Source organism: Sinohyriopsis cumingii, chromosome 7, assembly GCF_028554795.1.
Source record: "Sinohyriopsis cumingii isolate HCF-2022 chromosome 7, ASM2855479v2, whole genome shotgun sequence".
NCBI lineage: Eukaryota > Metazoa > Mollusca > Bivalvia > Unionida > Unionidae > Sinohyriopsis > Sinohyriopsis cumingii.
This window is the reverse complement of record NC_142967.1, coordinates 78,813,203-78,828,316: the sequence shown is the minus strand read 5'-3', so window position 1 is coordinate 78,828,316 and position 15,114 is coordinate 78,813,203. Positions and strand designations below refer to the sequence as shown.

The following is a 15,114-nucleotide window of genomic DNA, read 5'->3' as shown; positions in this document are numbered from 1 at the left end:
CTGAAACCAGTTGGAACAATCATTCACGTTGGACATTTTTAAAATAAATATTATTTACACAGAATAACAAACAACTTCATTAGAAAAAGCACTATATTAACAATTATTATCGACGTCATTGTAGAATGAGGATTCAATTCTTAAACAGCCAAGTTCCCTAACCCCACCCCCACAATTTTCTCAATGTCTAAGCAGATTTTTTCAATTTTTGGAGGTCCCTTGGTAACTCAAACCCTCACTAATAGTGTGGTCTATGTTTGTGGACCCCATTCCATGCAAGATATTGAGGGAGAGGTGTATAGGGCAATTCAAATACTATTGGATGTGCAGGGTGCCTGCTCCAGTGATAAGGCATTCAAATACTACTGGATGCGCATGATGCCTGCTTTAGTGATAAGGCAATTCAAATACTATTGGATGTGCAGGATGCCTGCTTTAGTGATAAGGCATTCAAATACTACTGGATGCGCATGATGCCTGCTTTAGTGATAAGGCAATTCAAATACTATTGGATGCGCAGGATGCCTGCTTTAGTGATAAGGCCATTCAAATACAGTAGCATGTGAAGGGTGCCTGCTCCAGTGACAGGGGAATTTAAATACAATTGGATGTGTAGGATGCCAGCTCCAGTGATAGGGGAATTCAAATACAATTGGATGTGTAGGATGCCAGCTCCAGTGACAGGGGAATTTAAATACTATTAGATGTGTAGGATGCCAGCTCCAATGATAGGGGAATTCAAATACTATTGGATGTGTAGGATGCCAGCTCCAGTGACAGGGGAATTTAAATACTACTGGATGTGTAGGATGCCAGCTCCAATGACAGGGGAATTCAAATACTATTGGATGTGTAGGATGCCAGCTCCAGTGACAGGGGAATTTAAATACTACTGGATGTGTAGGATGCCAGCTCCAATGATAGGGGAATTCAAATACAATTGGATGTGTAGGATACCAGCTCCAATGATAGGGAATTCAAATACTATTGGATGTGTAGGATGCGAGCTCCAGTGACAGGGGAATTCAAATACTATTGGATGTGTAGGATGCCAGCTCCAGTGATAGGGGAATTTAAGTACAATTGGATGTGTAGGATGCCAGCTCCAATGCTAGGGGAATTCAAATCAATTGGATGTGTAGGATGCCAGCTCCAATGATAGGGGAATTCAAACACTATTGGATGTGCAGGATGCCTGCTTTAGTGATAGGGCCATTCAAATACTATTGGATGTGTAAGGTGCCTATTCAAGTGATAGTGCCATTCAAACACTACTGGATGTGTAGGATGCCAGCTAAAGTGATAGGTCAATTCAAATACTATTTACATGTGTAAGGTGTTTGCTCCAGTGATAGGGCAATTTAAATCAACAGAAAGACAGTACACATATGTCACTACTTAACCAAGTACCAAGTGTTTTATGTTTATTTACAATAATTGCTTGCATCAAAACTATATCCATTGTCCATATTAGATAGGTGTCCCTTACATCAATAATAAATACAGTCAAACCTATTTTAAACAGCATAAGAAGTGACACTCATAAGTGGCTTCCAAAGACAGCTGGATGTTTAACTGAGGTTCATTTCTACAATAAGTTGGCTTATAGGATTTTAACAGACCTTATGTGGTGGTTTAAAGCCCCAGTGCTGCTATTGCACCTAAAATGTTTTACATGCCAAATCACCCAAAAAATTATATGGAATCTTGAATGATACTGATCCTAAACATCGCTGGGTTCCTTTAAAACTAGATAATATTGATCATTCATTGCATTATGAGCCATGTTAACTTGTCCCTCAAATTGAGAAATGTGACCATTTTTCACAAGCATACAAATTTGTCTAGAGCTGGAACAAAGATTTGATAATGTCACCATTGTAAACAGTAGAACCCTTGAACACCACCTAGAGATACAGTAGGTGATCCTTACGATATTATTGTAGATTACTTTGTTTCAAATGTAAATAAATTGTACACAAAATGAAGGAAAAAGATCAAGCATTTTATTCATGATATGTGTACAAACTTATTTAATTTCATACTTCCCAGAACCACTTAAGAAAAGCAGACCTACCTCTTTCCCTTACCTACTGAATCAATTTGTCTGCCATGTGTGGATGTTGTTCTTAATTTATTAGACACTAGTTGAATGCATGATGTCACTTTAGAATTAATCTAATTAATTCTAAGCTGATTATCTCAAGTCTTTTAAGCCTAACATCATTATTATTTCACAGAACATCAAGTGTCAGAAAGTTTCTTTTACAGAAATGACTTCTTTCCTTCCAAACTTCAGATAGATTGGAATGGTGACATTTATGAAAAACAGCAGCTCTGGGGCTTTAAGATAGGTTGTTGCTCAATCAAGGTGCCCTTGAAGGTAGGCTGGACTAGATATGAACACCTTCTTTGGTGGTTTCTAAAAACAAATATTTGTAAATATGTCCTTTCTATAAAAATGTGTAAAATTGTCAATGACGAATTTTTTTTTATATCAGCCATAATTACTTGTCCATTGTTGCTTCTCCTCCAATCTGGTAGCACAGTCAGGTAGACTTTGTCACACTGCAGGTCACCCCCATCAATGTCCACTACCTCCCCCTCCTTTATTTTCTCAGCATATTTTGTTTTACACTCTAACTGGAGACCTTGACCTCCTTGCTGAAGAAGGGACTTACTTGCAGCTCCACTATCAAGATTAAGGTCAGGGGAAGTGGCACACACGATCACATCTACCTATTAAACAGAAAAATTCAGCTCAGTGAATTTTCCAGTAAGAGATATTATCTAGTCAAAGCACCAATGATACTGATAAAACAGGTCACACACTCCCAACCTTGTTTCATCAAATGTCTCAACACTAAATCAAAACACAGTTCAAGCTTAACGACTTGATTAATTGTAAGCTTCTGTAAGATAAATATTTCATACTGAGATACTGACCTTTAATTTGACTAATGCAATTTTAACAGGAAAAATCTGAAGATAAGTATGTGTTCATGCTGAAAATTTTTAGGAAAGCAGGGTCTGGCAAGTATTAGTGTTACATATTTACTTTCTTGCTTTCTTTTTAAAAAATACCAAGAAAAAAACCCTAGAAATTTAACTTTCTTGGTCTGACCTGCATATAAATACATTCTGAATTTATTCAACTACCAATCTAAGAGCAGCTCACACAATGAATAGCTAAATAGTAATATTTTTTACTAACATATTTGATACATATAAACTCTATAACCCACATGGGTTAACCATCAATTGTTGGTGTTCCTTTAATGGAAATTCTATTGCTAAGTATTAGAATTACAAAAATGCCTCTATATGCATTTCTCTTAAGATACAACTTTGAAAAAAGTTTGAATGATACTTTAAGGGATAGAAAACTGAAATTAGGTTATACATAATACATCTGATAAGCCATCACTTCAGAAATCAGTATCATGTTATTTATAATTTAATTGATTAAATGTAGTTTAAGTAATATATAGTGCATTCTTCACTTGCCCCCTTATGGGCCCCTCTATGTCTACTATGGTTTCTCTGCCCAGACATGATGTCATTGCAGCCAGTATAATAAGCTACTAACTAAATTTAGATACGTTTTCATGTTGAACCAGTCAGATGACTGAGTTGCAGCATGTGATCAAACACTGTCAGTTGGGGCATTTATACAGCAACTGGGTCCTCTATGGATTGAATGACTACACCAACTTTTACTACAAATTGCTTATCAGTTTTTATGCAGTTTTGCGGTGTGGAGAATTTGCTATTCATGGAGCCCGTTTTTCTGCAACAAACAATCTGTGTATGTTAGACATAATATTGGATAATGGATAAGTGTCTAGTCATTCTGCAACTTACAGCATCCAAGACTCATGATTTCTGTCAAGGTGTATCATATTAATATTTATGCTATTGTACTTTGATGTCCTTGTATATCTTTACTGTGTGATGAGGAAATTCCACTGTATTTGTTTATTATCTGGAGCTTGCCCTTGTGATCCACTATTTCTCATGGACAATGGTCACCCCTTAAGTAGAACTTTCTTTATCACTACCATTAAGGTCATTTTGTCCCAGTTAGGTTATGATTCACATTGTCATAATGGACTCTCCTTCCACATGGGGGTGGCTACCATGAGTGCTACTTAAAGGTTGGAATTCCAGACCATCTTATCTAAACCTTGGTTTATAGTCCTCTAATGCACATTGTAGATATATCGATGGGCACCCTGATAGAAATAACTTCGCACAGAGACAAATGCCATGGTGTATCCCTCACTAGTTGGTTCACACTTGTGTCGAGCAATGTACTATTCCGCTTCTTTACTTATAAGTGATACCATCTTACAATTTTGGAACACTTCAGAGACGTTGTATAGCTGTACATGCTAGTCATTCATTTTCACATCCTATGCTACACTGTCATTTCAGCTGTATCATCTATTAGTGGGCATGTGAATTCCTAAATGGTTATATCTAATCCATATATGTAATATTTGTACCTTTATGCAGTACATCAGAATTATCATACGGTTCCAAACTTAGTTGAAAGTCATTCTTTTTTGACATTATTGCATTCTCAATCATTATCATCTTTATATATCATTAATTTGGGGGGAAGGCTTCATTACAGTCACACTGTTCCATAGTCACAGGGCCATTGCAAAGTTTCATGGTTTCACAACTTTGCTTTTGACCCCCAATTTGTGTCGGTACTTAAATGTACTCAACTATTATGCCCATATACTTCATACCCACTTCCTACGGTGCATGCGTGGAGTACTGGTTGATGTCTGTTATCACAGCAATCCTCAGGATCAGATATCGAGTTTAGGTTATTAGTGTCCCTATATACCTTGTATCAGCTTCCTGCGGCTGCACACACATGTGTCAGACACTCTTCACAACCCTACAAACTCCCCCAAGTCTCTCTTCCTGAGGTATTCAAATAGGAAAAATTCAGAGCTCAGCTGGTGCAGTGTGCTGTGATTTGATTTGCCCCCATCATGCCAAAGATTATTTTTATGTACAATAAAGTTCTACTGAACCTATGTATTGTGTGTTATTTAAACCTTGTAATTACGTTCAACAGCCTATCAGGAGAAACTTGTGATGTGAACACTTCAAATTTCTCCCTTGATAATTTATTCCCTGATAATTCATTTTATTATGGGGTCAGGCATGAATCACATTTTTTATCTAACAAATACCAAAGAATTTACCTCTATTTGTTGAACATGAAGAAACTTCTGATCAATTTAGCTTTGATATACTGCTCATTTTGTCAAAATCACAGTTAGTGCTTGGAAATATGAATCAGCATTATGAAATTTGCACCTTTTCATAAAAAGTAAGATATTATATTAAAATTTCTTTATATACAAAATTCTCATTGCACCTTATATAACAATATTTGATGATATTTTTATCCATGAAAATGTCAGTAATGCTTACTGTTGGCAATACTTTAAGAACTCAATACCAATTAAGCAAGTTTTTGTAAAGTGAAATTTGTGTTTTCGCTCAATTGTTTAATTTAGTTTGAGTGTAATCATCAAAACTGTGATATGTCCATTTGAATACAAATAGGAAAAGTGCATCTATTGTCTCAGCTATATGCAGAAGCATTTCTGAGTACCTAATTATGAGCCAACTATGTTTTGATCTCCAATTTGTAGAAGTGTTTGTTGTATATTTACAATCAATTAAAAATGTACCTGCTTTGTATTATTGCATTACTTATGTTTTTTGGATCAAACCAAACAGAAGATGTGGAATAAAAAAAAGTTAAAAGACATGCAAATCCTACCTGTCTGCTAGAGTCAGGGTAGTTTTCAGATCAATCAACTCATTTCAATTGAACAACTGAACACTGTTATATATTTTATTATGTAGGTAATATAATTAAAGTATCTAACACTAATCAGAGGTTTATCCTACTAATTAGGAAACGTGATTAAGGAAAGCAAATAAAAGGAGCAATTGGTGCATGAAATGCTTCATTTAACAAATACTGTTCATCATGAAGAATTAGCACTCAGAGGTTTGCTCAAGAATGAGCAGTAACTCTTGCAATGAAATTGTGGTATCAATATTTTACTAATAGTTTCCTCGCTAATGGCTGTCATTTCACAAACTAAATTTCAATATTTTTTCAAAAACAAGAAAATCTTGTTTAATTCTGAATCAACTTTATCACTTGAATAGGTCCACATGCACATGAAAAAAGCAGTGATGCAGTACACGATATTTTCACAGGTGGAGATAATATTATTTAATATTCTTAACTATCTTCCAAAAGGTTGGTTATGTTGAAAATAAAGTTAGTTCATACAGAAAGCAAACAACCTCATTAGTTTCCAATGTGATTATAAATTACTATTAAACCATTAAAAAGTATCCCACCAGTCCTCGCCTTCTCAAGGTCAAGATCTAGAGAGGATGGCATCCATTTTAAATCTTTTGGTAATTCATGCCCTCACTTATACTGTGTTTCTGGACTCTCCTGTGTGCAAGTTACTGAAGGAGAAGTGTACATTCATTGATAATTAATATCTTGCTTCTCAAGCTGTTTAATTTAACTATTTCAAAAATAATTTTTTTTCAATTAAAGATAGTACTTTTCAAGTACATAATCTTGTATGTACTATGATTTGCTGACAATAATCCATCCTCCAAATTTAACCACTGGGAAGCCCTGGACAACTTTCTAAAGTTTATCAAACACAGTGGGTCTCCTACAATTGGGCAAAGTTTTCCTGATCATTCTATTAAAAGTTTAAGATATATATTACACAGTATTTAATAGCAATTGAAGTTTTTTGTTCCTTTAATAGTAGTTATCTTATCTTGATAGTAGTTATCTTATCTTGATTATACTGAAACCAATCGATAAATCAACCAATAAGCCAATCTCAAATCAACATAAAAAAGAATCAATAAACATGTAATATCTACTGACCTTTTGTTGTGCCAGCTGACCTTTGGTCAAAGAAATTGTTAAACCATTTTGACACCTATATGGAACACTTCTGGGTGTTTCCTTAATCATGGACTCTGCAATTAGAAAAGAATTGATGAAGGATATAAAGTGATTAAATATTTTTAAAATATAATAAATTTTTATTTATATATTTTATAGCAAGGTGTTTAGTACTCAGTGGATTATAGGTTTAACAAATACAAACAATAAGTCTCTCTGTTTTTACTTTTTGATATCTTGTAGTTTTCTGACCATCAAATAAACATGCACACATATTGCTCCATAATGACTTTGCTAGCATTATGTCCCCTTTCTGACTCAGAATAGTAAAGAACTGTAGTGTAAGCCTTATTTCCAATTAATGGAATGGACAGAAGATAAACGCATCACTGAAAGTGATATCACTACTCCTTCATTTGCCTAAAAAGGCAAAACTATGATCTAAACTCTTCTCATGAAGACAGAAACTCAAGCCTTCTCCATAAGAACCCTAAACTTCACCAAAATTGGTTAACAGCTGGATTTGTAGGTTCCTGAGTTTGTAAAAGCAGAAACTAAAAAAGTTTTTAATCCGTAGTATCTGAAGATTGCTGTGTAATTTTCATTGAATTTACAACAACTTTAATCCAGAAACAAGACAATATTTGCTTAAGGCAACACTGTCAATGCCTGGAATAGGTAGTAGCTCTTATACCAAGCATACAAGCAGACCCCAGGCCCAAGTAACATATGTCATTATCCCATTACAATAAGACATTTTGATTACTTTAACTTAAGGGATAATGAAATTCATCCAATTACAACAATATTACTACATATTATCAAATCTGTAGCAACTACATAAATATAATTAATCTAAGAAATGAAAAAAAATAAGAGAAAAAAACAGTAATGGTAACATGCTGTATATAGTTCAATTATCTGTCAAATCACTTAATAAGGAATATCAAAAGATTGCATTTTTGTGCTTGACTTGTCTTTTTGTTTACACCAGAAACACAGGAAAGTTTGTGTTTGCTTATTGTTGATATACACTTATTTTCCCCAATGCTCCTAGTATTGTTAGATTTTACAGTATCTTATTATGAAATATGATCACCATGATGAACCATGTGCAAGTGTTTACCAAGATAGTTCACACAAAGCCACTAGCCAGAGAATTTTTTTATAATTTGTACAGTTTTTCCACACACACTACAAATGTTATCCCAGAGAAAAAAAACAGCTTCAATTTTAGACTGAATTTAAATTTACCATAATTAATTGAGTCATAAACTCTTTCTTCGTCATCAATATCTCTACTTTTTTCCATCTGCAATGAAAGATCTGAGGTTTCTGTCTGGATCAGGCAACGGTGTTCCTTTTCAAGAGCCTTTAATATGCCTGTCTGCTCCTCGGACATTAATACTTCCTTGATCCCCACTCGCTTCAAGGTGTGCGACTTACTGATGATCTTGTTTGTTTTCTCTTTCCAAAGTTCTTTGGCTTTTTTTATTCCTTCTGCAGTTCCTTTCACCATTAATCTGCCCCCTAAAACTGATGGGTTAAGATATCAGGATTTAATATCAAAATCATGAACCTATACTTTTAGGTAATTTATTCAATTAATTCAGAGTTTTTCATGACGTTATAAACAGGCCCATATATCAATGCAAAGGAGTTTTATGAAAGAAGTTGTGATTTCTTTCTTATATGAGCCTTGGTGAGCAAACTTAAAAACCTTTATTGTAAAAGACAATGAATTGTAATCATTTGAAATTACATAAATAAGTATTATTTCAGAAGATTTATTCTTATTTTTTTTTTTAAATGTGCACAACTTAACTATTACTGAGAAAATATATTTATTTGAAACTAACGGAAGGGAATATAAAACATATAAACCATGTATTTTTCAACAGTCAAACTCCATAAGCTGCCATCATGAGACATTATCTAAAATACATGACATTTTTGTGATATAAAATAAAAGTTGCCATTATAATTAAATTTTGTGATAAACTGTTGGAAATGATGAGCATTTGTTAATCTTTAAAATGAGATCAGATCTCATAAAATTTATTTCTTCTGCAGCAGTTTCAAAAGATGTCAAATACTTTAGAAGTCTATATTGAGGATTTTTGGAATGTGGGAATGAATTGCAGATATTACAGAAATGTAATTAAAATAATTAAAATACTGATAAAACATACAAGTATTTTGAAATGTACATAAACAGAATATGGCAGTGTATACATATACATCAACAAGACCTTGCAGTGTATCAATATACAACAAGATCTTGCAGTGTATCAATATACAACAAGATCTTGCAGTGTATCAATATACAACAAGATCTTGCAATGTATCAATATACATCAACATGATCTTGCAGTGTATCAATATACATCAACATGATATGGTAGTGTATTATTATGAATTTTTTTCGTTCATCCGTCGTGTCGATGAGGACCACTCTAGTCATCCAAGGGTTGGAGGGGCTGGTTCTGTTCTGTGCGTGCACAGGTGGCTGATCAGGCTACTCCTTGCATGGAATGTTCATTTGCTTAAGGGACAAGGGATGAGTGGAACATCTCCATGAGGGTTGATGGCACACACTTTTCTGGCTTGCCTCTTCAGTTCTGCAGCTGCTGTCCTGCTAGATTCGCACAATATAGAGCCTTTCTGCATGGAGGAATGCCAAGTGACGTGATCACTTGCTGTTTGCTCCCAGGAATCAGGGTTTATGTTGAACACTTTCAATGCAGGTTTCAGATTGTCTTTGAAGCATTTCTTCTGACCTCCATGGGATCACTGTCCTTGCTGTAGTTCACTACAGAAGAGTCTCTTAGGCAGCCAGTGGTCTGGCATGCGTACATGTCCTGCTCAGCGTAGCTGGGACTGCATCAGGATGGTGTGGATGCTGGGGAGACCTGCTTGGGCAAGTACCTCAGTGTCTGGAACCTTGTCCTGTCACTTGATGTTGAGGAATTTCCTGAGACTTGTGGTATGAAAGTGGTTTAGCTTCCTGCCGCGGTGATGGTACACTGTCCGTGTTTCACATGCGTAAAGTAGTGTGTGAAGCACAACTGCCCTGTAGACCTTTAGTTTGGTCCTGATGCTGATGCCTCTTCTGTTCCAGACATTGGCATACAGTCTGCTGAAAGTTGCGATGGCTCTGGCAATGTGGAGGTTCACCTTGTCATCAATAGTGATGCTCTGTGACATTGTGCTGCCAAGGTAGGTGAAGCAGTTCACTACATTGAGTTTTTGGCCATTGACGGTGATGTTGGGATCAACATAGGGCTTTCTAGGGGCCGGCTGATGCAGGACTTCACTCTTCTTGGTACTGATGGTGAGACCGAAGCTTGTGCAGGAGCTGGAGAACTTGTCAATGCTGCATTGCAGGTAAGCTTCTGAGCCAGCATTGTGGGCACAGTCATCAGCAAAAAATTCCCCGATGGTGTCTGTCATAACCTTGGTTTTTGCTTGAAGCCTCCTGGGTTTGAACAGTTTTCCATCTGTACAGTACCTGATGCCGACTAAAACATCTTAATCTCTGAAAGCATTATTTAGCATGGTGGATATCAATAAACTGAACAGTGTCAGTGTCAGAACATAACCCTGCCTGATGCCATTGGTTACTGGGAATGGCTGAGATGTCTCTCTATTGTCCTGGACTCGTGCCTGCATGCCGTCCTGGAAATGCTGCACCATGGATACGAATTTTATTGGGCATCTGTACTTAGCCATTACCTTCCACAAGCCTCCTCTGCTGACAGTATCAAAAGCCTATTTTGAGGATTTTTGGAATGTGGGAACGAATTGCAGATATTTGCCACAGAAATGTAATTAAAATAATTCTAAGACTGATAAAACTTACAAGTATTTTGAAATGTACATAAATAGAATATGTCAGTGTATAGAAATACATCAACAAGATCTTGCAGTGTATTAATATACATCAACATGATATGGCAGTGTATTAATATGCATCAACATGATATGGCAGTGTATTAATATGCATCAACATGATCTTGCAGTGTATCAATATACATCAACAAGATCTTGCAGTGTATCAATATACATCAACATGATATGGCAGTGTATTAATATGCATCAACATGATATGGCAGTTTATTAATATGCATAAACATGATATGGCAGTGTATTAATATACATAAAGAGGATATGGCAGTGTATCAATATACATCAACATGATATGGCAGTGTATCAATATACATCAACAGGATATGGCAGTGTATCAATATACATCAACAGGATATGGCAGTGTATCAATATACATCAACAGGATATGGCAGTGTATCAATATACAAGGGAGAGTAAATGTTATGCAAATGAGAAAATTCTTGTATTTGCCAGAAAATATGAAAATGTCATAGACACTTAATGAACCCATTTAAAAATAATTGTAAAGTGATACATTATTAGATTTTTGTAACATGAGGATCATCTAAATGATAATCAGGCAGATCAAAAACATATTATCCTAAAAACCTTTCTCCTCTACCAGTCTCTATCATGTAAATATATTATTCTAAAAACCTTTCTCCTCTACCAGTCTCTATCATGTAAATATATTATCCTAAAACCTTTCTCCTCTACCAGTCTCTATCATGTAAACATATTATCCTAAAAACCTTTCTCCTCTACCAGTCTCTATCATGCAAATATATTGCAAATCATAAACTGAAGTCTGCACATATCTTCAAATTTAGTGAGGAAAACAAAATTTACTCAAATGTCACTTACAAAGTAGTGTATGATCAAATAATGAAGGTAGTATATGAACAAAAATTTAAATGATTAATTTACAGTTGTCATGAAAATGTAATGATGCTAAGTATGATGCTTAAAAGTATGACTGTTACTTATTCCGACAATCACCCTTATATTAATCCACTATAATGTAAAACTAACCTTTCAAGTTTAACTGGAGATACTTATCTCCACTATTCTTCTCTATTTCCTTGTAATCTTCTGGTTCCCAGAAAGCCTGCATGAATTGCGTGATAATTGGATTACACTGAATCATTTCTTCAACCACAGTGTTCTTTTTGATGAAATCTTTAAGGTCTTCTAAGATCTCTCTATAAAGGCCTTCCATGCTAATCCAGATGACATTTTTTAGATCATTGGTAACAACAATATGGACTAATCCATCACATTTTGATCCTGCCTCAGCTTGATACATGATCCATTCCTCAGTGGTAACAAAGAGCTGTGCTGACTCTGACAATGGGATGTTTGTCTCCATGACCATTTTCTTCATGTGGGTGGCAGCATGTTGTGCACAGTCTGCCGGAATACAGTACACAAACACATGACCATTCTCAGTACTAACATCCCAATCAACAATCAAGCTATTTGTTTCCATCTCTTTAATAATGTAATTTCTAGGGGCACCTTCTTTAATGAACTGACTGAAATGGTCTGTGGAATCGCTGATTTCAAATGGTTCATCAAATTTTCTGAGTTCTTCAAAAATCAGCAATTTTGCATTATTTCTGTCCTCTGGAACACCACTCAACACAATTTCTTCAGATGACTGTTCAAAATGTACATCAAAGTCAGAGAACTGAGCTTTAAGCCTCTGAAAGATTCCATCCCTGTCAAGCAGACGTTTCTTTGCTGCAGACTTTAGAGGCATTTTTTCTTTCTCCACCCTTTCCATACGCTCAAGTTTCTCTTTTTTCTTCATTACTTCTCCATGGGTTGTTTTCACCTCCTCATAAAACCCAATCAGTTGTACATAATCTTCAAATCTTTCCTCTACCAGCATGGTCTCTTTACCCTCAATCACGGATTTAACAAAATCTATGAAATCTTTCCAGATTTTTGACAGGTTGGATATTTTTTCAATCTGAAATGTGCTCGATAAAAACTTGTTGAAATGCTCTTCTGCATCTTTTCTCCATGTGGTCACAAGCTTTCTGCAACCTTTGACTTCTGGGTTTAAAAGACAAGTTAGAAGCACAGCATCCTCTCGAAGCTCAATCCCAGCATGCATTTCCACCATGGCCATTTGCACTGCTTTCATGGCTCTGGGAAATGATTGCAGGTATTTCAAAAGTATTGGAGCCACTTTTTGCACAAATGGTTCAGGGATATTAATTCCATGAATGGCAGTGTTCCAAGCTGTCCATTTCTTGAATTGGTAATATGGAGACACATTCAGTGGGATGTTTTCTACTTTATGTTGTATGGCACACACTCGTTCTACGGCTGAAATAAGTGAAAGGAGTGTCATGATTTACAATATTTGCAATTACTAAATTTTATTAAACTTCACGCTTTAAAAAAACAGCATAAACCGAAACAATAAAGCTGTAAGAAAAGAGCAAAGTTCACCTGCACATGTAGAGATGCAAGACATTTGTATGTGTCAATGACAAATTATCAATACTAAGAGATCATGAAGAAAAAGAGGTAAAGAAATTATGTCACAGTCAACATTTTTCTTATATATGGTACAACAGCACATGTACTCCAGAGGTATGCTTATATCTAATTTTATGGCTGTAAGACCAACAGGGTCCAAGAAACAGCTTAACATCATGAAACTGAGCTAACATTTCATCAAAATATTGGTAGGGCATAAAAGTGACAGCCTGGAAAAGGAAACGAGCTATTGAGTAGTATAATCAAAGTGTTACTTTGATCTTGAAGCAAGTGGTATGACTGAATACACGAGACACTGTCAAGCCAAGAAATACAAGCTAAACTTTCATTAAAAATAATTTCACTAGTTGAAAAGTTTTACCTATACATGGACACAAGACACCAATTTATATTTTCAATTGCCATGACAACGACCTTTTGGCCCTTGCATGTGACACACTCATTATGATATATAACTGGTTCAAGTTTCATTAAACTATCTTCAGTGTTTCAAAATCATATTCTAGACAAAGATAAAATTACTTTTCCTCTGCTGTGACCTTCCCCTTGAGGAAGAAGGCCTTGTTCCATAATGCAACACACTGTCTTAGCCATGATATATATATGTTACCAAGACTTGATTAAAATATCTCCACTGGTTAAAAAATTATGCTTTACAAAAGTATGTAAGTTACATAGTACTTGTTTCCTTGCCATAATCTCAACCTTGAGGCAGGTCATGTGGCTATGGTTCATAACATATCATTTACAGGGATGGAACCAGTACCCCCACCCCAAAAATCCTGAAAACTTTCCATGCTTATGTAGGGCATGTGTAAAGTGCATAATTTCACAAGTAACTGAAATGATGCACAACATTTTCAAAATCATCAAAACATGTGAGAAAAGATTATTAACTATTATTATCATTTATTAACTCAAAAACTTTTCATTTATGTACATGAATATAGCTACTGTGTTAAAGAAGTACTCTATTATATCTGTTGATAAAAGCTTGTATCAAACTGACCTAAAGACAGTTCTGAAAGTGCTCTGGAATCTCTTACAAGTTCTTGAGCTAGACTAAATTGTCAATTTTGGGCCCATGCACAAAGGTAAGCCATTAAAGTTCACAATGAAGTAACAGATGCAAGCTTGATGATGAGATTTTTGACCTTGAATGTTAATGAATTTTGTTGTGAAGGCTTTAATCTTCTGATGGAATATTAGCTGTGATTGACACTATTAGTACATTAGGAGCCAGCCCATACACAGCCTGGGACACCTGTAACCCAACAATGTAAGATGCCTCCCCATATATTTGTGTTTTTGGGTGCGATCCAAAAAACATATGCATGTCTAAATATGATCTTCCCCGCCTCAGTGCTATTTTGTTTTAGCATGGTTAAGGCACACATTTTTGCCAGCTGAACTATAATTAGTTTTGTTTTTGCAGCTCATGCACCAGGCAAGTCCAAGTTCCTCCAAAATTAAAAGCAATTCAAGCCTCCTGATTGTCATCTTTCTGTTCTAACCTGTCAGCTGCAGCTCCATTTGAAACAATTTTTTTTACTGACTGGTCGAATTTAAGTGATGTCTATACATTTTCATCTTTCAATAAATTTAAATTCCAAAGAAGCTATGAAACTATTTCAAAAGATCTAGAATGTGCAATAAGTAACTTGAAACTACAATAAAATGCATGAAAAATTCCTGTGTGCACTGTGAGTTAACTACTGCTATAT

At 35.4% G+C, this 15,114-nt stretch overlaps 1 protein-coding gene across 2 annotated transcripts in view; it reads right to left on the bottom strand.

Moving 5' to 3' along the window:
• LOC149795588 (protein mono-ADP-ribosyltransferase PARP14-like) overlaps positions 1–15,114 on the bottom strand; it is a 120,505-nt gene that overhangs the window by 76,373 nt on the left and 29,018 nt on the right. For both annotated transcript variants that reach the window (XM_089965424.1, XM_089965423.1), the window contains 4 exons: positions 11,909–13,213; positions 8,243–8,518; positions 6,968–7,062; positions 2,512–2,739 (listed from right to left, as the gene is read on the bottom strand). In XM_089965424.1, coding sequence (XP_089821550.1) covers positions 2,512–2,739; positions 6,968–7,062; positions 8,243–8,518; positions 11,909–13,213 — 1,904 coding nt within the window. The remainder of the gene's footprint in view (positions 1–2,511; positions 2,740–6,967; positions 7,063–8,242; positions 8,519–11,908; positions 13,214–15,114) is intronic.